This window comes from Lissotriton helveticus, chromosome 5_1 (assembly GCF_964261635.1).
Source record: "Lissotriton helveticus chromosome 5_1, aLisHel1.1, whole genome shotgun sequence".
Classification (NCBI taxonomy): Eukaryota; Metazoa; Chordata; class Amphibia; order Caudata; family Salamandridae; genus Lissotriton; species Lissotriton helveticus.
This window is the reverse complement of record NC_136065.1, coordinates 1,383,617,432-1,383,644,738: the sequence shown is the minus strand read 5'-3', so window position 1 is coordinate 1,383,644,738 and position 27,307 is coordinate 1,383,617,432. Positions and strand designations below refer to the sequence as shown.

Below are 27,307 nucleotides of genomic sequence, written 5' to 3'. Positions count from 1 at the left end.
GCACTTTAGCGTAATTCCATTTTTATACCCACAGGTGCCAGACCGTTCTGATTACCGCTTTTTCTCAGACATCCTGCAGGAGCTCACTCGCCTATCAGGCTTGGTGAGTCCAGTCAAAATTTTGGCACCACTAGTCGTCGATCCCCGCACGTCTCCACTTCCGACCACGGTCACGATTCTCACTCACATGATTCTCACTTAGTCTTCGAGCTATACGAATATGGCTCCCAGTAGGAGCGCATCAACCGCCCACTACCACAATCCCTCCCGGTACCACTAATGATACTTTTCCATTCCTTCACTGGGCATCACCACGCCACGCCCGCAATTGCTTGATTGTTCACAGTTGGCCCCAGCTCATCACATCCACTTCCAAGTCCGTTCCCCTCACTCGCTGTAGTTCACTGGAACGCTAGTATTTTGGAGTGTTGAACGAACGCGTACACGGATGACATGTCTAGTTCCCATTTGAAAATGTGTTTTCTTTTTTTTCTCCATCTCTTCTCCTATTTATTCTTGCAGGCTCGAAACAGCTCAGGCAATAGCAATCTTATTAGTCCTGAAGATGATCCCAATACACAATTGGAGCTAGGGATCGAAACGTTACGTCGACTGTAATAACAGAACTGCATGTCTCTAATCCGTATATTAAGTGCAGTCACTGTTTGTGCATGCTTATACAAGATTGCATTGTAATATAAGCTGCCTGTTGCTCCACCTTTTGCCTGTCAAAAATCTTTATTCTTTCTATTTTCCTCCTGACTCGGTACAGGCTTGTGCCCAGTCTTCTTGATTCATGTTTTACCACTCTATTTCTCAAAAATTTTCGGAAATAAATCCCTGTCCGGCTGGACATGTGAAATTACGCCATAGTTCTTATTTAAGTCTATGTTTGACATTGTTTGAAAGTATTTGATAAGCCCAGGACCTTTGTTCTTGTTGAAATACGAATTACCCGAGGTCCTTGGCCATTAATGCGGGTCCCCTTGTTCAATATACTGCTCCTTTAAAACACCGGCATCCAAAATGGGGCGCTAGCAGGCAAGAACCTAAATGAGTCAGTTTCTAGTAAAATATATAGGAAGACTCGGGCTCACAGGTGAAAATAGAAACACAGACAAGAGATGGTCCAGTAAAATTAACAGAGCCAGGACGGGACCAGGTAGGGTAGAAAACAACAAAGGTAAGAGTCCAATACCATCTAAACAACAAACTCAGGCTAGCAAAAGTAATCGGACCCCTCCAAGAATAGAAAGTCTAAAAGTATTGCCATCTACTCTAATTTAAGACCGAAAGCAAAACATTGCTTGGATAGCACTGACGCGATACTGCCAACTTCAAAAGTGACTGAACATCAAGTAGCTCATATAGGGGACACTACCCCCCCGAGCCCGCTAACTGCCCTACCTGTGTGGAGAGTGTTCCTGGTGGCTCCCAGATCTCTCCGGTGTGCCGACTCGCTCCCTCTGCCGCTCCGGTGACCCGAGATCATCCGCAGTGAGGTGCGGCCTGGAGTCCGCGGGCGGAGCCGGGACCTCGATTTTCGGGGTTGGCGGCCAACGGCCGGTGGTCGGGCCGGTCGTGCGATTCCCTGGCCGGGGACAGCGGCACCGGAGCTTAGAGGAACCACTGTGGGGCCCTGTGGAGCGGCCTAGTGCATCGAGGCGACCCCAAGACGGCGCGGAGGCGCTGCGGCCTGTGCGGACCCCGAGCAGCCGGGGCCTTGAGTTTCGCGACCCCGGGCTGGCCCGGGCCCGGATTGCGGTGGGTCGCCGCGGATCACCCCTGGTGTTGGTGGGGCAGTTGCAGTGCCCGGAGACCGCTGGGCACGTGCAGGGGGAGCCCGGAGGGGTGGATCACAGCTGGGGCCCGACTGCCCGGTGGGCTAGACTTTGCTGGTGGCGTGAGTCCTAAGGCGCGCTTCCCTTTGCCTGGACCCGGGGCCGCCTGGAACCGGTAGCGCGACGGGGGACATTCCTGCTGGATTCTGCTTCGGGCCCTGGGGACATCGGAGGGGGACTGCGGCCTGCCTGGCCCTGGAGACGCCGGGGCCTCGAGTTTCGCGATCCCCGCCCGGCTACATCTTCATTGACTCCTGGACAAGGAAGTGAGCACTGTGCAGCCAGGGGTGCTGGAGGGTCGAGCGCTACTTCAGGATTGGAGAGCTGGGACTGATATAGCTGTGCTAGATGGAGCGGTGGCTTGGCGATATATAGTGCTGTCCGGTGGGGCCCATATCCGCGCCTGGAGAGACGCACCTGCTGCCCTGGTGGCGACCGGGAGCCGATCCGAAGATAGCCCACGACGAATTGTGAGTGCCCCCCCTCCCCCCCTCCACGCTAGTGTGCCTGCTTGTAAGGCGCAGTGAAGAGACTTGTGGCCCGAGGGGTGGTCTGCGCTATTCAGCTGAAGGAGCCAGGTGCCTGCCCTGCATATGCTGCACTGGGACCCGAGCGGGGTCCGGGGGGGCCTGGAGGACCGGCGTGGCTTGGCTTCCCAGTGATTCGGGACTATACTGTGCGCGCCCTGGTTCGCAGGTCTTGGTGGGGGTCCGGACCTAGACCTTGGAGACCCTGAGCAAGAGAGGAGACAGATCTATTTTGCACTTCTGGTGGGGACAGACGTATTCTGCCGGGGCTTGCCGCCCGGAGCTTAGCTGTAGTGCCCAGTCTCTAGGGGTGCTCGCTGGGGACGGCTTCCAGGCTTTGACTGTGGTCACCTTTGGCCCCCCGAGTGGAACCTACTGTTGGGTTGCAGTGGGGGAAGGGCCTACCGTGGGCGCGGAGCAGTCCGCTCAATTCCTGCTAACCATGACGAGAGGTGGGGGTGGCACTGGTTCCACCAAGCAAGGACCGATCGATACATTCACTGGACCCAGTGGGGGATCCGGGGCCTCAGGGGGCGGCCAGGGCACGGGTCCTGATAACGCGGCTCTGATGCCCGCCATTACACAATCCAGGGACACGCTAGATGCCAAGATAGGTGCGGTTGGAGCCGATGTCATGCTACTGCGTCAGGACCTCCGTAATGCTGTTGCTCGCATCACAGAAACGGAAACCCGGATTACAGGGGTGGAAGATGATGTAGTTACCCTGAAGAAGAAGGTGGAGGACATGGCCAGGATCCAAAAGGGGCTGGCACTTCGCGTCGAAGATGCGGAAGGGCGAGCGCGCAGGAACAATCTGCGCTTCGTGGGCTTTCCAGAGGACTACGAGAAGGGGCCCATGGATGCGTTCCTGACGCACTGGCTGGAGAGCTGGCTTCCCCCGGACGTCCTGTCGCGCTGCTTTGTAGTGGAGCGCGCCCATAGGGCCCTGATGCAGAAACCGCCGGTGGGAGAGAGGCCACGTCCGGTCATCGCTAAAATCCTCAACTTCCACGACAGAGACACTATACTCCGGGAAGCGAGGGCCAAGGAGACTTTGCTGTTCGACGGTCACAGGATTATGATTTTCCCAGACTATACTAAGCTGGTGCAGCAGCAACGCCGATCCTTCCAGGATGCGAAGGCCAAATTGCGTGGTCTGAAAATTCAATATTCACTGTTGTACCCGGCTCGTCTCCGAGTTGTCTTTCAATCCAAGACCCACTTTTTTGATACCCCAGAGGCAGTGTTTAGCTGGACTGATGAGACGGTCAGGATCCGACCGAATGCCCAGCCGGGCTTGAACCCCGGATCTTCGCGTGGGTCGTCGCAGGAGAGGAGCGGATCTTCCATCAGGGGTAAAAGACACAGGAAATCTCGTTCACGGCGACGCTCCCGATCCGGGGGTGGCCCTCTGGATGGTGCACAGTCTGACACTACTCAATCCGAGACTGGAAATTGAAGGCCGTGAAACCTCTTTCTTGCTTCCCTGGCAACTCTTCGTCACTGGTCTCTGCAGGTGGCCCTGAGTGGTTGCCACACTGATCGATTGCCTGGCACCTGGTGTGGTGAGATCTGGGACATGGCTTGACACAGGAGGGGCGTTATGAGTGTTGTAGGACTGCCTCGCTCCGTTTGAGCAGTGGGACACATGTGGTTCAATGGGGCTCGGGGTACTGACCCATGGGCGGCCTAGTCCTCTCACGTTCGAGGGGGGGCCCTAAGGGGAGGTACTGTTAGTTGGGGAGAGTAGTGGGATCCATTGGTATGGGTGGCTTTGGGCGCTCTGTTTTGGGCCTGAAGCTCCTCATGCCGCGACAGATACTTCAGTGTTCCATGAGGTATAGGGGTGGGGGAGGGGGGATAGGTGGAGGTTGGGTAGTTGGGGGGGTTGTGTTGGTGGGCAGGGGGGGGGGGGGGTAAGGGGTGGTTTGACGGGGATGCACGTGATTTTTGCTGCAATGATTTCCGCAGTACAGGGCGCTTGGGCTGGGTCCTGGGGTTTTCAGAGACTTTCCCATCGAGACTATGGGTGATTTCCCGGAGAAGGCGCTGGCTAGTGGCTCCATGCGAATCCTAAGTTGGAATGTCAGGGGAATGCTGGACAAAATTAAACGTGGGGCAGTGCTGCGCTGGGGTAAGAGGGACTCAGCGGATGTCATGCTATTACAGGAGACACATATGTTGGGGACGAAGGTACTGAGTTTACAACGGTTTGGATATACCCAGGTGTTTCATGCAGGTTTTACCAGGGGATCGAGGGGGTAGCCATCCTCATTCATCGACGATTGTCATATACTCATGAGCGTCATTGGCTCGATCCCCAGGGTCGATATGTGTTTGTTAAGGGTATGATTGGTGCGGAGCCCGTGGTGTTTGGCAGTGTGTATGCTCCCCCACCTCTACAATGGTCCCTGGCAGAGCGCCTGTTTGAATTGTGGGCCGAGATCCCGGATTGCTTGGCTGTGATAGGTGGCGACTGGAACGATGTGGTGGATGTGGGCCTGGACAGAAAGAGATTACAAGGAGCCGCAGTGGCAACCTCCCCTACACGTCTGAAGGCAATGATTGATGGGTTGGGCTGGGTGGACGTCTGGAGACATTTGCATGTCAGGATGCGTGAATACACGTATGTGTCTGCTGTGCATGGCTCCTTCTCCCGGCTGGACTGTGTGTTTGTACCAGGGGCCTTTCTCGATAGGGTGAAGCAGGCCGCGATTCAGCCTCGCGGGCTGTCTGACCACTCCCCGGTCGTGGTACGGATCGGGCTGCGCAAGTCGCACCAGCCGTTCCGGTGGCGGATGTCCTCGTGGCATCTCCAGCAGGCAGATTATACGACATACATGCGCGGAGCGATTGCCCAATATTGGCGGGAGAACTTGACAGAGGGAGTGGATAGTATGACGGTCTGGGAGGCCATGAAGCCCACGCTGAGGGGCGTGGATATCGCCTGGTGTGCTGCTGCCCGTCGAAGACGTCAGGAGGCCACGGTGGCAGCTGCGGCTAAGGTGGGAGTACTGGAGAATCGGTGTCGGGAGGACGATGGCGATGTAGCGCTAAGACTGCTCCTGCAGGCGCAGCAATCCTACGCCTCGGTCCTACTGGACGAGGCTCGACAAGCCTGGCTGGCCACGCGGAGCAGGGTTTACCAATGGGGCGACAAGTCCTGCACCATGCTCCACCGGTTGTGTCAACAAACTCTACAGCCGATTACTCTGCCGGGCCTCACGGACGGAGAGGGGATTGCTATGACAGATCCTGCTGCCCTGGCGGCGAGCTTTGCTGGCTACTATGCGGTACAATACGCCCCAAGGGACGGTCTCCCACCAGAGGCGATTGACAAGTTCATAGCTGACCTTCTCCCCCGTGCGATATCGGATGAAGCCAGGACGGCCCTAGACCTTCCCTTGACAGCGGAGGAACTGGGTGATGCACTGGGACAACTTAACACTGGTAAGGCGCCCGGACCGAGTGGATTTCCCAGTGAATTCTACAAGAAATTTCACTTGCAGCTGGGACCGCACTATCGGCGGGCTTTGGAAGCAGCGCGGGAGTGTGGTAGCTTGCCGGTGGACTGGCGTCAGGCTGAGATCGTAGTCTTCCAGAAACCGTGCAGGCCTCCCGACAGACACGAGTCGTATCGCCCTATATCTCTAATTAATTTTGAAGCCAAATTGTTGGCTAAAGCGTTGGCGAATCGTCTCCTCCCGTATATAGTGGACTTGGTCCACCCGGATCAGGCGGGCTTTATGCCGGGTAGAGCGACAAGACACAATATCAGACGTGCACAGGTGGCGGTGGACGCGATGGGGGCGACTGGGGAACGGGCGGCGCTCCTGCTTGCGGACATTGACAGAGCGTTCGACTCTGTCAGCTGGACTTACCTCTTCGCTCTTTTACCGCGCCTCAATCTGGGTCCGGTTTTTGTCTCATACGTCAGACTGCTATACACGGACATCACCGCCTCGGTGCGTATTTCAGGAGCCATATCGGAGAGATTTCCGGTTGCTAGGGGGACCCGGCAGGGGTGCCCCCTGTCCCCTTATCTCTTTGCGTTGGTCATGGAGCCACTGGCTGCGTGGGTGCGCATTGATGCACAGCTTTGCGGCTTTGTATGGGGAACGGGACTCTCAGACAGGATCGCGCTATATGCGGATGATGTCCTTTTCTTTTTGACGGACCTTAATCGTTCAGGCCCTCGAATCTTGGAAATACTGCGCATTTTTGGTGACGTTTCGGGACTCTTCCTCAACCCGCGCAAATCGACTCTTTGGGTACTGGGGGGAAGGTCCGAGGTATCTCCTTGGGCCTCGGCTCTACAAGTGGCGATCGGTGGACTAAAATATCTGGGAGTTTTCCTGTCGGAGTCTGCTGCAATTGCATGGGAGCGTAACATACAGCCGGTGTGGGACAAGGTTCAATCAGACGTCAAAACTTGGTCGCGCATGCCCCTTAATATTTATGGCAGGTCTGCCATTTTCAAGATGGTCGCCCTTCCTAGACTATTATACCAACTGTAAAACCATCCACACAGGGTGGACCCGCAGTGGTTCCGTCGTGTGAATTCACTGCTAGGTCGATTTTTATGGGCTGGGGGCGCTTCCAGAGTGGTGCTGCGGACTTGTTTTTTGTCCACGTACTGTGGAGGTCTCGCAACGTCGGACATCTTATCCTACTACCAAACCTCCCATTTGTTGGTTCTAAACGAGTGGTGGTACGGTGGACATGGCGATCCGGCTTACGCCCTAGAGCATTTTCTGATGGGGGACGCCACGCTGCACACACTCTTGTATTCGGCCGGGCAGCGGAAAAAACTGCCGCAGGCTACTCAGGTAGTCTTCCTGATTTGGAGACAAGTACTGCGCCGCATGGGCTGGTGGGGTCGGCTGACGGCCGAAACTCCACTTTGGAATAACGGACAGCTCCCTGCGCTGGCCTCGTTGTAGGGGTTTGGTGGCTGGGACTCCATAGGGATCTCGTCACTTGGCCATGTCCTTACCGGGACTGCCCTCAAATCCTTTCAAGCTCTCAGCACTGAATTTGATATGCCCAAGACCCAATTTTTTAAATACCTACAGCTCCGTCATGCTCTTGCGCCGAGCCTGGTGGGGCTGGACCGGCTTCCAGAGTTTAGCCCCGTAGAAGCTAAGCTTTTCATAGGAGATCTGGGGGATAAAAAAGTCTCCAAAATTTACCAAACGCTGGTCACTCATTGCTCCTCTTCCCTTATGTCGTTGAAGGCCTTCTGGGAGATGGATGTCGGTCCGTTGGATGAAGATGACTGAAGGGAGGCACTAGAGTCCCCCCGTGGGGCGGCAATAGCTGTGAGACTACGGTTCATACAGTACAAGTGCCTGCATCGGGCCTATTACACCAGAGAGAGACTGTGGAAGGCTGGCCTTATTGCTACCCCAGACTGCCTACGTTGCGGGACGGAGAGAGGCACAATGGTGCATACTGTGTGGTCGTGCATGGGCCTAGCCCGGTTCTGGAATGGGGTATGGAACTGCTTATCGGAGGTGCTGGGGTGGGATCTTCCTCGTACGCCCAGATTGGGTCTTCATATCCTAGATCAAGTAGGTGGTAACATCTATAAGCGTCATCTCCTTCTGCTGGGCCTCGTCGTGGCCAAGCGGGATTTGGCGAGGGCTTGGAAGAGTGACCGCGCTCCCCCACTTGGCGCCTGGAGGGCGGGCTTGGATTTCCTCATGGGGTTGGAATTGCCAGTGTTTGAGGCCAGGGGCTGCCCCCGAAAACATTATAAGATCTGGAAGCGGTGGGCAGATTACAGGGACCTGACCTTGGAGCCTCCCATTGACATGGATGATGGACTGCCTACCGATAGAGACCTCGGGGCCTAGGTGGCTCCAAGATGCCTATTTTTGCTTTAATCTGTATACTGCAGCTGATAGTGATCACGTGCATCGGGCTAGTGCGGGATAAGGGGTGGGTAGTGGGGGATTTTGGGGTTGTTGGGTGGGACAGGGGTGCGGGAGGGGGCCAATTAAACGTTTAAGCTATGCATGTACTCTCTTGTATGTAGACCACTGACGTGCTCTCCTGATTTTGGAGAACTGTACATATGATCTGCTTAAACTTCTAATAAATACGGTTGTGAAAAAAAAAACTCATGGGTGAAATCCCGGAAATAAAACACATACAATCTGATAATCTTTTGGCAGTGCAATTTCTCTTTCAGTTGCATAACAAAAAACATAAGGACCAAAAACACTAACTACTTGGCAGTCTGCATAGACAGTACAGCTCTGACCAATTTGAAGCCTGGGGTATAAGATTATCAACACCAGTAGCACCGCGCTATCCTAGTCCTCATAATGGAAACCAAATACACAAAACCCAACACGAGCCAAAACAAATAATGTAAACAATACCAGTCTATTCATTTCTACAGAACGCCAAGGGGAGAAGTAGTACTGAACTGACAAGGTCTATCAAAGATCTGAAAGTAAACTCTGAGGTAGATCAACATCAATGGAATTGGCTCCCAAGCATTCCTAATACCAAGAAGAGCGATTGACCAAGGAAATGTAAAGCGGGCAATTCCCAGGTCGGCTCCATCCATATGATATCATAGAATATAGCCTTAGCAAAACAACTGCTTGAAGAAGGCATTCCCCTCCATGTTTAGGTCACTTGTGACATAATAATCCTACAGAAGACATGGGCACTGGAAGATCTTAACCTAGTTGGTTTTATTTACTATACAGTTGCCACAGAAAAATTTAAACAATTCGGTTGTGCCAAAGGTGGTTTAGCAGTTTATGGATCTACAGTGTTAAATATTACATCAGAACAGCTAAAATCACCAGATCCTAGTATTCAACTTATCAAACTTGCAGACCGTTGCTTGGAAAAAAGAGGACAGTATTACTGATTAATTATTACACTCAACCTACAGGATGCAAAAGCAATAAAAGAACGCACTTTCAATCAAAACCATTGCGCTGTGCTGAACCTGCCTGGAATAATGTCTTGATGGGAGAATTTAATTCCAACCTAATCTACACCCCAGATGAAGACAAATACTGTCAATGGATAATATTTTCTGGAATGTAAAGCAACAACAATCCAGGATGAGTCGCCGAGACTACATAGGCGATCAGTTAGTAAAAGCATTGGAATACCACGACATGAGTGAGATTAATGGCAGATCAGTGGAGGATAACCAGCCAAAAAACACCTACCATGGACCAAGGGCAATCCATACTCAATTTCACGATCATCTCTCTACCCTTAATGTCGGCTCTTATACAATTCTACATAGAATATACCACTTTGAGCGATCTCTCGAAGGAGATTCGGAGGCAGTGGAGCAAGATGGTTAATGGTTCAGTGGTATGATATTTCCATTACAGTTCTGTATTTAAGTAGTTTAGCAGTCATGGCACACGCGAGAAGGCACACAAGTTTCACTTCCAGAAGGGGCACTAGCGCCACCGGGTCCTTTGAGAGAGGCAATGGGTGACACACTATAGGCCCAGTTGCAATAAAATCCCCCCCACAGGATACCAACTTTCTCCCTCCTTACGTGGAATGTCCGTGGCCTAGGCGATAAAATAAAGCGTAGCCTCGTGCTTCAATGTATCAAAAAGAGTGTTCCAGCAGTGGTACTATTGCAAGAGACCCATCTAACCGGTACTTCCAGTAGAGCGATGGATAGATGGGGGTATAAAGTGGTGGTACACTCTGAATTTACATCTGGATCCAGGGGGGTAGGTATATTGGTTAAGAAGCAATTTCCATTGATAATATCAGCTGTAAAACAGGATGGATCAGGGAGATTTGCGGCCATAGTTGCACAGTGGGAGGGAAGGCCTCTAAATATAGTGTCGGTCTATATCCCGCCAGCCTTGCATGCGGTTGCTCTCCCGGAGCTCAGTGTGTTTCTACTCGGATTGCCGGAGGGGGAACTGCTTATTGGCGTGGACTTTAACGCTGTAATGAATGAGTCATTAGATCGCTTTCCTCTGAGGGTGAGAACTACCGGCATATCGCGATTGGCGAGCTTTACGGACGCAATGGGTCTTACGGACCTATGGAGGAAACATCACCCAACAGAACAATGTTACACATTTCACTCAAGTGTACATAATAGTCTAACTAGGATAGATTACTTTCTAGGTTCGATGGGTAGCCTTAAAAATATAGAGGATATAGAAATTAAGCCTCGGGGTGTCTCGGATCTCTCCCCACTACTGCTCTGCTATGCCTCTCATCAACAAACACGGCGACGTATTTATCCAATATGCCCGGGCTACCTACAGGTTCCCAAGATCAGGAAAGCACTTGCAAAGGTAACACGCCACTACTTCAAAGACAACGTGGGGTCTGTGGCATCTGCGACCACACTGTGGGAGGCGTTCAAAACAGTCCTTAGGGGGCAGGCCATTGCTTCCATCACAGCACATAAAAGGGAAGGGCGGCAGGAAGTGGAGACGTTAGAGTCTGAACTGCACACAGCTGAAGCCCAACGCACTGGTGATCCCACTCCCACTACGGCCCATAACCTATGCCTTAAGCAGCAACAATATAAGGGTCGCCTCACAGAACTCGCGCGACAACAAATAGAAACTACCCGCCATAAAGTGCATGACGTAGGTGACAAGGCCGGGAAGTTATTGGCATGGTTGGATAGGCTTGAAAAGAGTGATAGATGGATAGCACGGATTTCCGCGGAGGGGGGACGGGTGACAGCTGAGCCACGCACGATAGTAGACACACTGGCGCAACACTTTCGGCAAATTTACTCAACCGACATCGAAATGTCCCAGGTAGAGGCGTTGTCATATGTCAGAGACCTTGACATGCCTAAGCTGACCCCAGAAGAGGCGCTAGAACTGGAAGACGATCTTACTATAGATGAGTTAAGGGCAGCAATAGGAGCACTGCAATCAGGTAAAGCCGTGGGTCCGAATGGTGTACCAGTAGAATTTTACAAGAGGACAGCGGACTCCATAATCCCCCATTTGCTGGAAATGTATGAGGATAGTCTAGGAATGGGCGAGCTACCGCTGGACCAGCGAACGGCTACCATAATGGTGGTTCTGAAACCAGGGAAACCTGCAGACCAATGTACCTCCTACCGGCCCATCTCATTACTAAACGCAGAGGTTAAAATCCTCGCAAAGCTGCTGGCAAATCGCCTTACGCCGCATTTATCAAAACTGATACACCCAGATCAATCGGGCTTCATGCCAGGCAGAAGTACGACTCTTAACCTGAGGGGATTACAAGGGGTAATGGAGCGCGCTAATTATGTGATGGAACCGGCAGTGGTGCTATCACTGGACGCCCATATGGCGTTTGACATGGTCAAGTGGCCCTTTCTCTTCGCAGTGCTGCAGCATCTGGGATTTGGTCCAAAGTTCTGTTCCTGGATTAGGCTTCTAAATGCCAGGCCAATGGCCCATGTCACAGCCAATGGTCATATCTCTGAAGACTTCCCCTTCGAGAGGGGGACACGACAGGGTTGCCCCCTGTCACCATTGCTTTTTGCTCTGGTGTTGGAGTCGCTGGCGGCATGGATACGGTGGGATTCAATGATACCGGGCCTCAAATGGACGGCTAGCTGGGAGGACCAAGTGTCTCTCTACGCCGACGATATCTTATTGTATCTAACCTCACCGAGACGCTCCATACTGGTCCTCCTGGATATCTGTGCTGCATATGGCAGAGCTTCAGGTTAAACCATAAACTGGTCTAAGTCATTACTATATGTGTTACAGGGCCCACCGCCACTCCGCCCGGAAAATTGTCCACTGCAGATTGCAAAGAGCAAATTTAAATATTTGCTTTCTGGGTCACATCTAACTTGGAGGAATTTTTTTAAGCAAATTTGCAACCACCACTAGACCGTCTTAAGAGAGATGTACGACACTGGGGGTCGCTGCCGTTGACCTTGCTGGGGAAGGCGGCACTTTTTAAAATTATGGCATTGCCCCGGTTATTGTATGTTTTAGAAAACACACCATATAAAGTGCCGCCGCCTTATTTCAGGGCAATTACGACACAGATATCTAATCTTTTATGGAATAACAATCCTGCGCGTATTGCGCATATAAAACTAGTGCGTGGATGGTATGACGGGGGAATAGCACTCCCCAATGTGCAACTCTATTACTGGGCGGCACAACTGAAAGTAATCAATCAATGGGTACATGTACCGCAGGAAGATCCGGCATTTAAAGCAGACAGGGCACAACTGGGCATGAGAGAAATGCTTACACCCTTCTACGACAAGAAAGCGACCTTGGCACTGTTCGGTCCTGTGCGTCACACACTGGAGCTATGGCACACGACACAGGCAAAACTGGGATGGAGAGGGGTGTTGACCCAGCTTACTCCACTATGGGACACAAAACGGCTTGGAATGCTTTGGAATAGCAAAGGATTCGATAGATGGGATGACATAGGGATCTCCAGGGTGGGGGATATGTGGGAGGGAGGTGAAACAGTCACCTGTGAGCGCCTTCAGCAAAAATACGACATGTCCCCCACAGAAATGTTTCGATACACACAGATACGGCACGCCCTTATGTCAATACTGCCCCACGGTGCAGACATCCCGGAAGCATCCCCTATGGAGGATAGATTGTTAACTGACTACATGCCAAAGAGGGCCACCTCCTTGACAAATCGTAAAATAGTGAATAATATGCCTGACCCGACGGGACCTCTGAGGGAAAAATGGGCTAAAGATATAGGTGAGATGGACGACTCGGAGTGGCAGGAGGCATTGGCATCCCCAAGAGAGGTGGGCATAGCTTCACGCCTCAGACTGGTGCAGCTCAGCATCCTGCACAGGTCTTACTACACACGACATATACTGCACAGGATGGGTAGGGCAGAACACCCCTTCTGTGTGCGTGGCTGCGGAGATGAGGGTACATTCTTTCATACCATATGGGACTGTCCCAAAATAAGGGATTACTGGGTACAAGTAATGAGAACCATGCCCCAATCGGAGGGGGGTCACTTATGTCGGAACCAAAACGATGTCTATTAAATATATGGGAACCGAATGACCTCTCACTATCAGGACAAAGCTGGGTAGCACTAGGAATTATGGTCGCTAAAAGGAATATAGCTCAAAAGTGGGGTGTGGCGGTAACACCATCATTGACAGCCTGGGGTAGATACATGGATGCTGCAATGGTCGCCGAGAGAGAGGTATTCAGTACTAGAGGATGCCCAAAAAAATGGAGTAAAATTTGGCGGGCGTGGAATAAATATAGAGGGGAAATTTGCGAACCTCCACCGGATAGGGAAGATAGCGATTCATATGATTCGGATGGTGCATGTTGAATTGGGTGAGAATGGTGGGAACCGGGTTTCAGCAACTGTAAATAGGCGAATTGATGTCTTTCAATATGTACCTGGTATCTATGGTGCTACTGTGATGTGCTATGCTGCTTTATTTTATACACAAATGACTCTTTGTTTTGTTGCAATGAAAATCAATAAAATCTTTATAACATTTTTTTTTAAATGTGACCTAACAAAAACATTTAAGGAACTTTATTCAACAGACCATGACGGAATCACAAGGGAAGTATTTCGGAAACAGAGAAAACTTTACTAAAATAAATTATTGGAAGACAAAAGATCAATTAAGGAGAGAGAAATTATTATATAGTGCAAGGCATTCTGACTCAAGTAAATTTTGGCAAACGATAAAACTATCTGAATAGGCCAGTGAATGCCTTAACTTCTAATGTGAAGGATTGGGGAAATCACATAACATACATTTACAGAGATTACTCAGTCCCAATAATTGACACAGAAGCCATCAGACCCCATAATTCATCGAAATATATCCAAATCCAGTGAAAATCTAACTCATCTGACAGGCATGAAGGAGGGACTCAGCAGAGGAAATAACAAATATAAGAAACAAAAGCAAAGGAGATGGTGGTCCAGGGCCCAACAGCATCCCGCAAGCCATCTTTAAACACAGCCCATCTTTTTGGAGCAACCACTTGATGATGCTGTATGAAGTTAGTACACCCATATACAAAGGAGGCGATAGAACTATTCCATTGAGTTATAGGCTTATTGCACTGCTGGACGTAGAAGGAACAGTACTACGCCTCCTTGATCCTAGAAGATCTGATTAACTGGTCACATGCACTCGACTTGATCTAAAAAAATCAAACAGGTTTTAGAAAAGGGATTAGAACCATTTCCAACATTTTATCAATCTCCCTATAGCAGAGTAATGCAAGAAAAACAACAGAGCTTGAATCTGTTTTATTGACTTAAAATCTGCATTTGATAGTGTGGATCAGCAACTTTTGTGGAACAAACTCCGGGTCTGGAACATACCTGATAGAATTTTAAGAGGTCTAATGTCATTTTATTCACAGACTTGGCTGAGAGTAAAATTTAGTGATGGTTCTAGAGAAAATTCCACACAAATAAGGGCTTGAAACAAGAATGCGACCTGGCCCCACATCTATTCAATCTATTTATGTCAAACCTGTCCGAGAAGCTCAATAAAATCAACTCTCACTCTCCACACTTGTGTCTGTTAGCTCTCTCACATCTCTCTTACGCAGACGATGTCGTCTTATTGAGTCTAACTAAGGTTGGCTTGCACAGACTACTATTTGAAATGACAGAATACTTAACAGTAAACAAATTAGAAATCAACATAGCAAAAACAAAAACTATGCTGATTAGTAATCTGTCAGGACTTCATCAGAACGTCTGGTTAGAAGGTAAACCCCTGGAGGAAGTATCCTCCTATAAATACCTAGGATTTTATATTGACAACAAACATACACCCAGATTCATGAAAGTGCCATTCTGCGAATAGCAATTTGCGAGAAATAGCGAATCGCAATTTGAAATTCGCAGAATGGCATTCATGTAGAAATGCGATTGAAAAAAGCGATTCGCAATCGGCCGCAATTGCCGATTGCAATTTTGCCACAATTGCTTATATTTCGCAGAATCTGCATTTTTCCATGTAGAAATCGCAATTTGCGATCTCGCTAACTGCGAGATCGCAAAAACGGGAAGTTGCATTTCGAGCCCATTGATGACATCACAACCAGGAAGTAGGCTTTTCCCACCCACAAACAGAACACAGAGCCAGACAGTGGAAGCAGCATTCTGAAGAGCTCCAAACCTTTGATTGTGCAGCACCCCAGCAGGACACAAATCCTCAACATGTCCCAGGAAGCAGCAGGGAACAGTGGGCAAGGGAGGAAGAGAAAACTCAAGTTCTCTGAACTAGAACTAGAGTATTTGATTGAGGGGGTCTCCAAGGACCATGCACGCCTCTTCGGAAAAGACTCCCGGAGGGTGCTAGAGGCAGACAAGTGCCGGATCTGGCAGCGCATCCGCGCTAAAGTAAATTCTGTCTGGGTGACCCAGCGGTCAATTGATGAACTCAAGAAGCGCTGGTACGACCTGAGAGGTCGTTCAAAGGAGCGTATTGCCGAGAGGCTTGGGGAGCGACTGGCCACCGGTGGAGGGGAACCTATTGCCACACCAAACACTCCATTGGAGGACGTCATAGAGGACACCATCGCACCAGAAGCCTGCGTGGGGGTAATCCAGCTGGACTCGTCCCGACCCAGCCAATAATCAGAAGGTAAGTGCCATGCGACTGCGACCCTGTCCCCCAACAATGCCCATGACTCCTGAACTAGCAATATGACATCCCCAGTAATGCAGGCCATGCACACCTGAAATGCCCCATTGCATTGTGGTAGTTGTAGTGAAATCATAAATCCCCAGATAGCTCAACACAGCCAGACCTGTTAAATCAAAGTAATTCCAAAAGCCAGTCAGGGAAAGCAAGCCTGCATGCATGTATCAACATCTCATGTGCAAGAGACATAACATTAATCATGTACCCTTTTACATCACAGGTGCTGTCGACCAACCCAGCACTGATAGCGAGGCCCTGCACATCACGGAGACCCAGGAGGACACTGAGGGTGAGGGCCAGTCCAAACAACAACCCGGTCCATCACAGCCACCTGCAGTGCTTCCACCACCACCGCCCCGTGTGGACAGGGCCACCCCTGCAGCCACAGGTGTCCAGCCAACACCCCAACAGACACCCACAGCAGTGGTACAGGCCACACCACCAGCGCCTAGGAGGCAGACGAGGTGCACAGCTGGAGCAAGAACACACTCCAGCGCACTGAGGCGGCAGCAGCGTCAGGCCTCAACAGGCACGGGCAGGGCACTCCTTCTTCCTGATCCTGGCCTGGCCATTGAACGCCGCATGCTGGCGGTGTACCGTACCCAGGCGCGTCACCTGGCAGCAATCGACACACAGCTGCAGGCGACTGGCCAAAACATCACCCAGATGACCGCTGCTGTCAGGGAGAACAGCCAGCTGCTGGTAGCCCAGCAGGACATGACCCGCCGCCGCCACCGCCAACTACCTGTCGGCCTACACCAGGTCGAACCACATTGTTGGTAATGCGACGTCACAGCTGGCCCGCAGGTCACTTGCCATGCAGGGCCAGATGGTACAGTGTTGCCAGGATGTGGCCAGGTCACTTGATCTGCTAACAGCAGCAGTGCTCGGCAGCCATCCCACTGCCCATGGAGAACCAGGGGGGCCTGACGATGTGAGCGAGGTAGCGTCGACGAACAGCAGCACATCCTTGCCGCCTGTGCCTGTACGTCGCCGCAGCAGCAGGCCCACAGCATCAACTCGGGCCAACACCGTCCCTCAGGACCCGGAGAGACGACTTGGTGCGTCTCGACGCAACCACCAGTGAGAACTTGGACACTGTTGGTGGGGCCATGCTGGACACCCCTGCAAGGCCTCTACCCCTGCATGGGGAGGTATGAGGAAATACTGTCCTCATGTGACACCAAAGAAACAAAAGGCCACTTTATTGTGCATTAACAATAAAGATTTATGATCTGACTTGAATCAAACTCATGTCATGATTACATTTGTCATGCATGAGTGCAGTGTTTTGTGAGGGGTATGGGTGCACTTAATAGTGACGTGGTTGCGGCGCCTGTGTCGTTCAGCAGGATTTTCCCCGTGTGCATGACGCACATGTGGAGGTGGGCGGTTGTCCCCTTCCGACTCACTGCCAGATATCTCCACTGGTAACCTGCGCTTGGTAGCAATGTTGTGGAGTATTACACACACGGCCACGATGCGGCAGCAGACCTCTGGTGTGTATTTGATGGCCCCACCAGTCTTGTGAAGTATGCGGAAACGGCTCTTCAATAGGCCAAATGTCCTCTCAATGCAATTTCTTGTGCGTATGTGTGCAGCATTGTAACACCGTTGCTGTGGTGTGGCAGGGTTGAGGTATGGGGTGAGGAGGTACTCACGTAGACCGTAGGCGCTGTCACCTAAAGGTAAGAAGCACAGGGTGAGTGCCTGTTCTGCGCAGATACATGATCACAGTGTACTATTTGGGGGCATGTGTACTTACCTAGTAGGTGTCCTTCGCCAAAGTCTCCCCTGGCCAGTCGTGTGTGCATGCCGCTGTGCCTGAAGATGAAGGAGTCATGTGTGCTCACTGGATATTGTGCCACTATGTCCGTGATGATAGTCTTGGCGTTGCACACCATCTGGATATTGAGGGAGTGGTAGGACTTGCGGTTGCGGTACATGTATTCCGTTTGTGCTGGTGGGCAGATGTGGATGTGGGTACAGTCAATGCATCCAATTAGATGTGGGAATTGTGCAATGTTGTAGAAATGACACCTTGTGTCATTCAAGTCCCTTTGGGTGTTGGGGAATGAGATGTAGTGGTGTAGCCGGGTCAGCATTGCATCCAGGAAACTCCTTAGGCAGCGGGACATGGTGGGCTGGGATATCCCCCTGCAACAGCGACTATCCCCTGGAAGCTTCCGGAGGCCAGTAGGTGCAGGCTGCACAATACCTGGACATGGGTGGGCACGGCATTGGTCCTCCTTGTTGGGTGCTGCATCAGGGGGTCTAGGTCCCGGATCAGCTTGATGATCATTGCCCCATTCAGGCATTACTTAGAGTAAATTTGCTCATCAGTTTGGCCCAGAAGGGTGATCCGCTGGCGGAAAATTCGCTCCTGGATCCTGCGTCTGTTCTGTGCTGCTCGCTGTAGCCTTTGCCGCCTGACCACCATGTAGAGTCCTGGCATTGTGAGAGTCCTCATGCTCCAGCTGCGTCCCCTTAAGTGTGTTTGGTCAGAGCTGCACCTGTTGGTAGTTTGGTAAAGTTTTTTATTTATTTATTTATTTTTTTTCTTCATGGTTACCACCTGGTTTGGGTTCTCCTTAAATTGCGCCTCGCAAATAGCGATTTTTGGGATTTTCGCATTTTGCGATTTTTCTTGAATAGCGATAACGATTATTTTGAGATTTCGCAAATTGTTTCGAAGAATCCATAGTATCTCGCAAATTCTGATTCGCTAATGGGCTTCTTCCTGGATTCTGCGAATTTATTTGAGACCTCACATTTTTTCTTTAGCAAATTCGCAATTATAGAGTTTTCACTATCAAGAATTCCTTTTCTTCAAATTGCGCTCTCAAATGCGAATTCGCAGCCATTGCGAGCGCAATTTGGCTTCATGAATCTATATGTAAATTACCATGAACAGACACACTATATGGTTCGACATACATGTGCATTAACCTTTGCATATGTGTCATTGGCTAAAAAGCTGGAGGGTCCATCGTTTAGACCACTGCTGTCAGTAATAGCAGCTAAAAAGCTTCCAAATGTATCTTATGTGAGTGCTGCCCTACGCGGGAATGATTCAGTCATTCTTAATAATCTAATAACCAGCACCTACATAAAGGTTTTCAACTTCCTCGCATATCTTCGCTGGCGCAAGTGCGTCTGGAATTAGGGCTACTGAATGAAACAATCGGCAGAATGTATACCTTCATAAAGGTCTGGTATTGAATAAAGAAAATACGGAGAAATATGGACTTAACGAAGCACTCTGGTTAGAACTTGAGAAAGATAAAAAATCATTGTTTAACCAATATCTCTATAATGCACTTCAATATACGTGCCCCTCTGACCTTTGAACAAAAATATGCCTTTCTCAACATTCAAGCTAGCAATAAATAAAGCTGCAAAATGTCATTCATTAGTACTCGAACAAAGCACTTTTAGCCTTAGATCACATGCTTGGACTCTGATTAATAATTACAAAGTTTTTAAACCAGCGGCCTATCTAGATCATACATTTTCTGACCATCTAAAAAAACAGCTGATGTCATTGCGCTTTGAGATATATCCATCATTATCAGATTATCCCAGCTGGGAAAACACAGTTTATCGTGTGTAGGCTCTGTGGCAGCCAAAAATAAGATCTCATCCAGTTGCTAAGTATTTGCCAGAAACCATATGCTGTTTTCAATGATTGCACAGTGCCGGATGCTTCTCCGCAATGGGCAATCATTGAAAATGGCATCTTGCACAGTGCGAACATGCTACTACGCAGTTTGCGTAGTGCTACGCGTAGCTCGCGTAGTGCGAAGTGCACTTCACGTAGCTTCGCGAAGCGCAACTTCTCAAACTACGCCCAGCCCTAGTTAGATCCACGTGATCCACAAATGAACTATAAACTGATAAAAGTTCTCAAATTGCACGATCAGGGGCTGAAAACTATGGCCAAATAAGGGGTCTTCACCTTGGGTATTAAATCCGATTTTAAACGTAATAGATGAACTTTTTATGAAAGTGGAGAGTCCTTGCTTTACGTATATTGATTAATCAACCTTGAAATAATAATATGTAAAACACCATAAGGACATTGGCTGGTTATACGCTAGGTCTGGGACTTACTGAACTATACTTTTAATTAAACTTGATAAATCACTTCTGGTCGAAAAAACAATTAACTAGCATATCACCTGACAATTGTAGTTTTTATTGTAATTTTAGCTTCATCCCGAGGTATAGACTTGGTGGACAATTCAGATAAATAAGCGTTGTTTGAATTAGGTATTATATTAGGGGATTTTTGCGGTAATCAGACCAGTGCTTTTAATCTCCTCTTTCTTATTAGTGATTGATCTATGTGGGAAATTGTTATGGTTTTAATTAACTAAACAATAAATACATTTCAAATTTCAAATTACATGTGAATTAATGAAAGGTGCCGCAGAAAAAAAACTTTACTTACTTGTAACTATGGTTCTCCACCATTAGTATCTGTCAGAGATTCACTTAGCAGTGTCATAAGCTAAGAAATATGGCAGTTGGGAGCTTCTCAAAGAGTTAGAGCTTGGGTCCTGGCAACTCATTGTCCAGAGTTCAGGCCACACTGACTGTGGTTATCCATCTGCATAAAGTTTATGGCTGTTCACAGAGTAATTGGCTGACTTGCTTGCACTGGTAATTTATATTAACATTGCCTAACAAGAGCCCCCACTCAAATGACAGAGATTATTTCAGTCATGTGAATGAACAAAAGCTACTAGTGCTGGAGAACCATACTTACAAATAGGTACCTTTTTCCTCCCTTGTTTTCTCCCACGTTCTCTATCTTTGTCATGATGCTTGCCATAGCTGCCCTTCACTCATTTACTTCTCTCCTACATTCCTTGAAAAGTCCAATTGATTTTGTTACTCTTTCTGCCATTTTTCTCAGATTGCAGGACTTATCGCAGCCTCAATAATGCTGATAATTGTACTGAATCTGGGCTTATTATTGCAGAACATGCCAGAGGTGAGTGGATACAAGGGCAATTTAAATGCTCAGATTAATCCTAATATAAAACGTTAAGTGAAAATTGAAAGTGTGCTGATTTCCACTGGTGCAGTGCAGCGATTGAGCTCATCTTGGGTATTTCCTCTATGGGGGTTAGCATCTCCTTGTCAGGTCTCATAATGTGCATAAACGTCAACATTATTGAATTTAGAGGAAAGATTGCAAACAACAGTAGAAGCAGTTAAGCCTGTTTTTTTCTCAGTTCCTTTTTTGATATTCTTTGGCATGCTTCCTATAGTTAATTTTCTGACATGGGGAAATTGCAGAATAATATTGAAAATGTCAAGTGAAAGCCACTCAGAAATTGTCAGAAGCTCAGAGAAAAGTTCAGCTCGTCTCCCTCTCTCACCTTTACTCTCTTTTATCCATGAAGGGCCCTTTACTTATCATGTGGATGCTCTGTAACACTATATTGCCCAGTATTATGTTTCTTTTTTGCTTAATTGTGTTTATTTGTCTGTATCTCTACAGATAATGGTATTACCAATCACCTAAAGAAATAAATGTCCAGTTCTACAACAATTTGTTACATTTCTAATACATTGTTCTAGACAAAGTGAGTAGATCTAAAGGGCAAAATCTCACTCCATGGTCCCAGCAATTTTGACATAGTGATGATATAGTGATGTTATTATTTTCCATGTTAATTCAAGTGTTACAAAGCTCTCAGTGCAGCTTGGGAGAAGCATAGAGTTGTAATACTTACAAGTCGTTGCCACTTCTTCGTAAACACATGTTCTTTGTTCAGCAAATCCTTGTTTACTTTCTCCACAATCTACAGTTTATGAAACCATTGCAAAACGTTCTCTTTTCTTCCAGTCAAATGCTAACAGCATTTTGTGAGCCCTTACCTGGAGTAGGCAAGCTCTTGCATCTGAAATTAAGGGGAAACATCATTTACATTGCATGCGCTACACACATGCAATTACATCGCAGACGTTACAACGACCGCGTTGTTACAACGCAAGCCATTACATCGCAAGTCATTTCACCACTTGCTGTAGGGAGTGCGCAAAACTAAATAATAGTATAATTTACTATTCCAACACCTTCCCTACTGTTGCACACGCTGGAGTTGGACTAGTTAATTATACTATTCCTAAGTCCAGCACGCCCCCTACAGCAAGTCGTAGAAACAACTTGCAATGTAGTGGCTTGCTTTGTAACAACGCAGTTGTTCTAAGAACCGCGTTGTAATCTTGTGCGTTGTAGCGCATGTGATGTAACATCGCATATTCAAAATAAAGCCATCTAATCTTTAAGGCTCAGTTTCATTTCAACAAATGTTTAATATATATTTTTTTAAGCAATTTTTTTTAATGTTTCCAACAGTACAGACAACACCCGCAAGGTCTGAGCGGTACAGCATTAAGTATTCATGCCTGCATTATATTTCAATTGTCAAATAATGGCAGTTAGCATAGCAGAGAATGTCAGTACAAGGCATGTCATGTAAGAATTATTACAGACCTTTCCAGTCAAAACAAGAACTACTCCCACCTCCGTACTCACCCAATGAATGCCTCGCCCGAACATTTGACTCCCCTGCCTAACGTGGCTCTTATACCCTGCTATAGTGTGGAATCTCTATCCATGTAGCGTGCTACGCCTGTTTCAGCGTGTAAAAGATACGAAAGATTAGTCTTGCTCCACTTATGGTAGATCTACGGGGAACGTTTGTGGGTATCTTGTAGTGTAGTTCCTATATTCCCAATAGGCTCTGCGCATTGGAATAATATAAACAGCAGTGTAGACGTAGGACTGAGGTCGACTAGGTCTCTACTGACTATATTAGACTTAATTAGTTTTGCCAGCTAGCTCAGAGGTCACTAGAAACTTTCTCGAATAAACAAGGAGGAGTTTAACTTCCCTGGATAGACAAGAAGGGATTAGCTTCTGACAACCATAAACATGACAACTTTACTCCCTCAGAATAAGAGTGTATCTCCAGAGTCGTGTGAAAACAATAGACAACTATTTTACTCAGTCAATCGTGCATACTTAGTTTCACCAAAGTGCAGAGAAATAGAGAGACGGGCGTTTTCAATAAAAGGTGTTATTTATTGAGCAGTCTTCTTTCTCATGCAAGAGAAATGAATTGCCACAATTGCAATACTTAGTATAAAGTAAAGTGCGTACAGTAAAAGGAGTATTATAAAATAATACTGTAAAAGCATTGATATGGTTTCTTAGCCATATGATACTTTAAAATGGATAAAATATATACATATATAAAGGCATTGACTAACGTCCTCAACTGGTGCTTCTAAGTATGCCTACCCCGGTGTACCTGACCTAAGCCTAATACGTGGGAAGGAGTAAGTAAGTAGCAGTTTAAGTTAAGTTGGTTTTGCCAAGGAATCTGAATCAAGAATTCTCTTTAAGGGTTAGGGGCCAGATGTAGGTAGCCCTTTACCGGTCGGTAACGGCCGAAAATTGGTATTTTCGGCCGTTACCGACCGGTATTGGGCAATTGGGATGTAGGGAAGCGAAAATCGTCCGATTCGGTAAATTTACCGAATCAGTAAATTTCCCGAATCGGTAAAATACCGATCGGAAAAATTACCGAATCGGTAAATATACCGAATCGCAACGGTTTGCGATTCGGTAAATTTACCGAATCGGTAAATTTACTGAATCGGTAAAGTTACCGAATCGGTAAAATACCGAATCGGTAAATAAGAAGTGGTAAAAATGAATATTGAGATGTAGGGAAGCTCTGAAATACCGCATTTGCTTGAAATTCGGTATTTAAGAGTCTGTATTTACCATGGATTGAAATTAGGTGGTAACCAGGTGCAGCCCATAAAAAAGGACCCAAAATGCAATTCTTCTTGCACAATGGCGGCATTTTATGTCATTGCAAGACGGCTACGGCTACAGGAGGAAGGAGAGAGGGAATGGCAGAGAGAGGAGCAGGTCTATAGACAGAGGGTCACCTTGTTCATGCTCACAGAGCCAGAGATACTCCAGAGGTACAGGTTGGCCCCAGACACCATCACGGACCTCATCAGGGACCTCCACTCACTGTTGGAGCATACTACCCCAAGGGCACACGCTATTCCACCCCACGTGCAGGTGCTGTGCAGCCTACACCTGCTTTTGTCTGGGAGCTACCAGAGCATGGTAGCCGCGGTAGGTGGGGTGACCCAGAGCAGCCTGTCACGGTTTTTCCACAAATTCCTTGATGCCATGTTACAGAGGATGGGCCATTACATATGTTTTCCTGCAACCCATGCGGAACTGGTCCAAACAAAATCTGACTTTTACCAGATGGCTCGATTCCCCAATATAATTGGCTGCATAGATCGCACGCACATTCCCATTTGTCTCCCTGCTGCCACCAAATATATTTACCGGAATAGGAAGTCCACCCACACCATCAATGTGCAGGTGATATGCAATGCAAAGTGCGCCATCACCGACCTTGTGGCTAAATTCCCTGGGAGTACCCACGACTCCTATATATTTCAAAATAGTGGCATCTATGCACGGCTGACTGCAGGGGAATTTGGTGAAGGATACCTCCTAGGTGAGACACAGTGTGCGCCCCCAAAACTCCTATTGCAGTAAGAAGTACAAGTATGCATGTGAGTAATGTATTCCCATTTCATTTCAGGAGACAGTGCATATGCCCTCCGGTCCTTCATACTCACCCCCTACCTCAATCCCTCAACACCCAGCCAAAGGAGATATAACCGGGCCCACAAGAGCACAAGAAATGTCGTGGAGCGCACGTTTGGTATCTGGAAAAGCAGGTTCAGGTGCTTGCACAAGAGTGGAGGGGCAAGGCAGTATACCCCCCATCACCTGCTGTAAGATCATTGCTGCCTGTGCTATGTTACACAACCTTGCTGTGAAGAAGGGTACTGAGGTGGAGTTGTCAGACTATGAGGATCATGACGACGACATGGCTGTGCCTGAAACACAACCTGCTGGAGTGTCAACACCAAGTGATGGCAGATACAGACGTGAGGAGATTACACGCAACTATTTCTGAGTAAGTAATGAGACTGACACCTATGTTGAAAGCACATATTTAGTTTAATGTACTATATATCTTGGTATGTTAAATAACAAAAGTGCACCAGAAAGCATTTCACTGCAATGCTCACTGTGAGTAAACACACACAGACAGGTGTTGATAGCACCCACCGTAGTTGTACATTGTCACTACGCAGGTTTAAATGGCACAAATGTGCAACACAAACTTTCAATTTACTCAATTGTCTGTCCAATGGCAGTAGCCCATACTGATAACTGTTCATTTGCGGCCACGCTTTGCACTGCCAGATGTATGTGGCTCACACTGTTCACTGGGCATTTGCCCTGTAGCCTCACCCTGTCGCCTGCTGCTCCTCCTTGTCTCTACAACAAGGGGGCTTGCCGTGCTGCTCCTACTGGTGCTACCTTCACTCTCCGGCACGTCAATAGCAGTAGTTTGTGCAGTCTGAGCATGTAGTAGAGCCTCTAGCGCACCGGTCATTCCGGCTATGCCCCTTGTCAGCTGATTGCTGTTTTGAGTCAGGACTTCCTGACTGTTCATGCTACGCCTGCATAGCAGGGATGTGGCTGTTGCCAGGCGGTGTATAGCTTGGTCAGTTCTCTGTGCACGCTGCCTCTCCCCGCGCCTTGATGTGATTTCAGAGTCCAGTTTTGTGCACAGTTGCTGCATGGATTGGGTCATGTCATATATTCCTGTAGCCATGTTCTTAACTTCAACCAGTTCTCTGCTGCCCTGCATGTTCATATTGAGGTTCCGCATTTGTCTTTGACAGGCCATGATGCCCTTGCCCTGCATCCTCTGAATCCTGACCATGGATCCCTCCAGGCCTTGGAAGACACTGGACCCCTCCCCACGTGCACCTACAATCCTTCCTGGTGCTGTGCGGCGTCTATTGGTACTGGGTACTGCCTCAGCGCTGGGCTGCAGTGTGGCAGAGATGTCAGCTCTAGGCAAGTTGTGTGAGTCATCACCCACCATTTCACCAGCAGCTGGCTCCATTTCCATCAGTGGGGAAATGACATGCCTCCTGCTAGGCTGTGCTGCAGGTGTCTCAATATCCAGGGATGCTGGCATTTCAGGTGAAGATAACAGTAGTGGGGACTGTGATGGTCCTGGGGATGCCTGCATTTCTTCTGTGACGTCAGGTTCTTGGGAAGGTGGCTGCCCACTCGGTACACCTGTGTCCTGTGATGCACTGGGACCTGGCTCATGACTATCCTCCGTCTCGGGTGCCGTGCCTTCTGCCTCCTGTGACTGCCTTCTGGATGTGTGACCTGTGGATATATGAGCGCATATCAGCTAGGTGCAAATGTCTCACAGACACTACAATTAAACTTAGGAAATTGCACTTATTACATGCTGCCTGCCCTTCATTTTGTCTGCAATCATTTGCCTAACTTGGTGGTTACTGTGCTGTATGACATGGTCTTTCATTTATTGACTACATGTACCATGATGCATTGCTACTGTTTTGCACAGTCACACTGGGACTGGGGTAACTTAGCTGCAAGGGGTGAGGGATGGCAAAGGGTGTGAGGGGGATTGCTGTGCATGCATCTTAACTTTTCAACTTGGAGCTTTCGCCGAGCTGTCCACTTCTCCCAGTCCGTGGACGCTTTCTAGCTCCAAGGTTGTGGCCACCATCTCCTCCAGGTCAGTGAGGGGGGTGATATGTTCTTTCCTCCACCTGTTTGCGAGGCCTGTTTGTGGTGGTCAGCAATTTTCTTTTTTGTGAGGCTCCTTAGGTCATAAAACCTCTTCTTTAAATCTTATGTGACTCTGGTGGTCACTCCCACTGCATTAACTTTATCAAGGATTTCAAGCCAAATCTTCCTTTTTGCTGATTCAGGCACAGTGAGGGAATGCCTTCCAAAAAGTTTGTGGTCCACCTTTACCACCTCCTCCACAAGGACCTGGAGCTCCATGCTGCTGAATTTCACCTTTCTTTTTCTTTCTGTCTGCTCTGTGTCCTTGCTGCTTGCCATGTTTAAGGTTTAAAACTGCACAAACTCTGTCTGCTGCTCCTCCCAGTCTCTCTGCTCCAACTGCCTCTCCAGAGCCTTCTAATTAGTTGCAGCTGCCTGTGTAGTCACTTCCTGGTAGGAAGGGAGAGGGTGGTTGCACCTGATTGGCTGTTGTCTTAAGTTTCACTTTTGCTTGTTTTCCGATTCTGTACTTACCGATTCGGTATTTACCGATTCGGTATTTACTGAA

At 48.6% G+C, this 27,307-nt stretch overlaps 1 protein-coding gene across 1 annotated transcript in view; it reads left to right on the top strand.

The window, feature by feature from the left end:
• The window catches only part of SLC26A8 (solute carrier family 26 member 8), a 3,758,415-nt gene that overhangs the window by 1,648,748 nt on the left and 2,082,360 nt on the right, over nt 1-27,307 (top strand). The window contains exon 7 of the mRNA XM_078644342.1: nt 20,968-21,045. Coding sequence (XP_078500468.1) covers nt 20,968-21,045 — 78 coding nt within the window. The remainder of the gene's footprint in view (nt 1-20,967; nt 21,046-27,307) is intronic.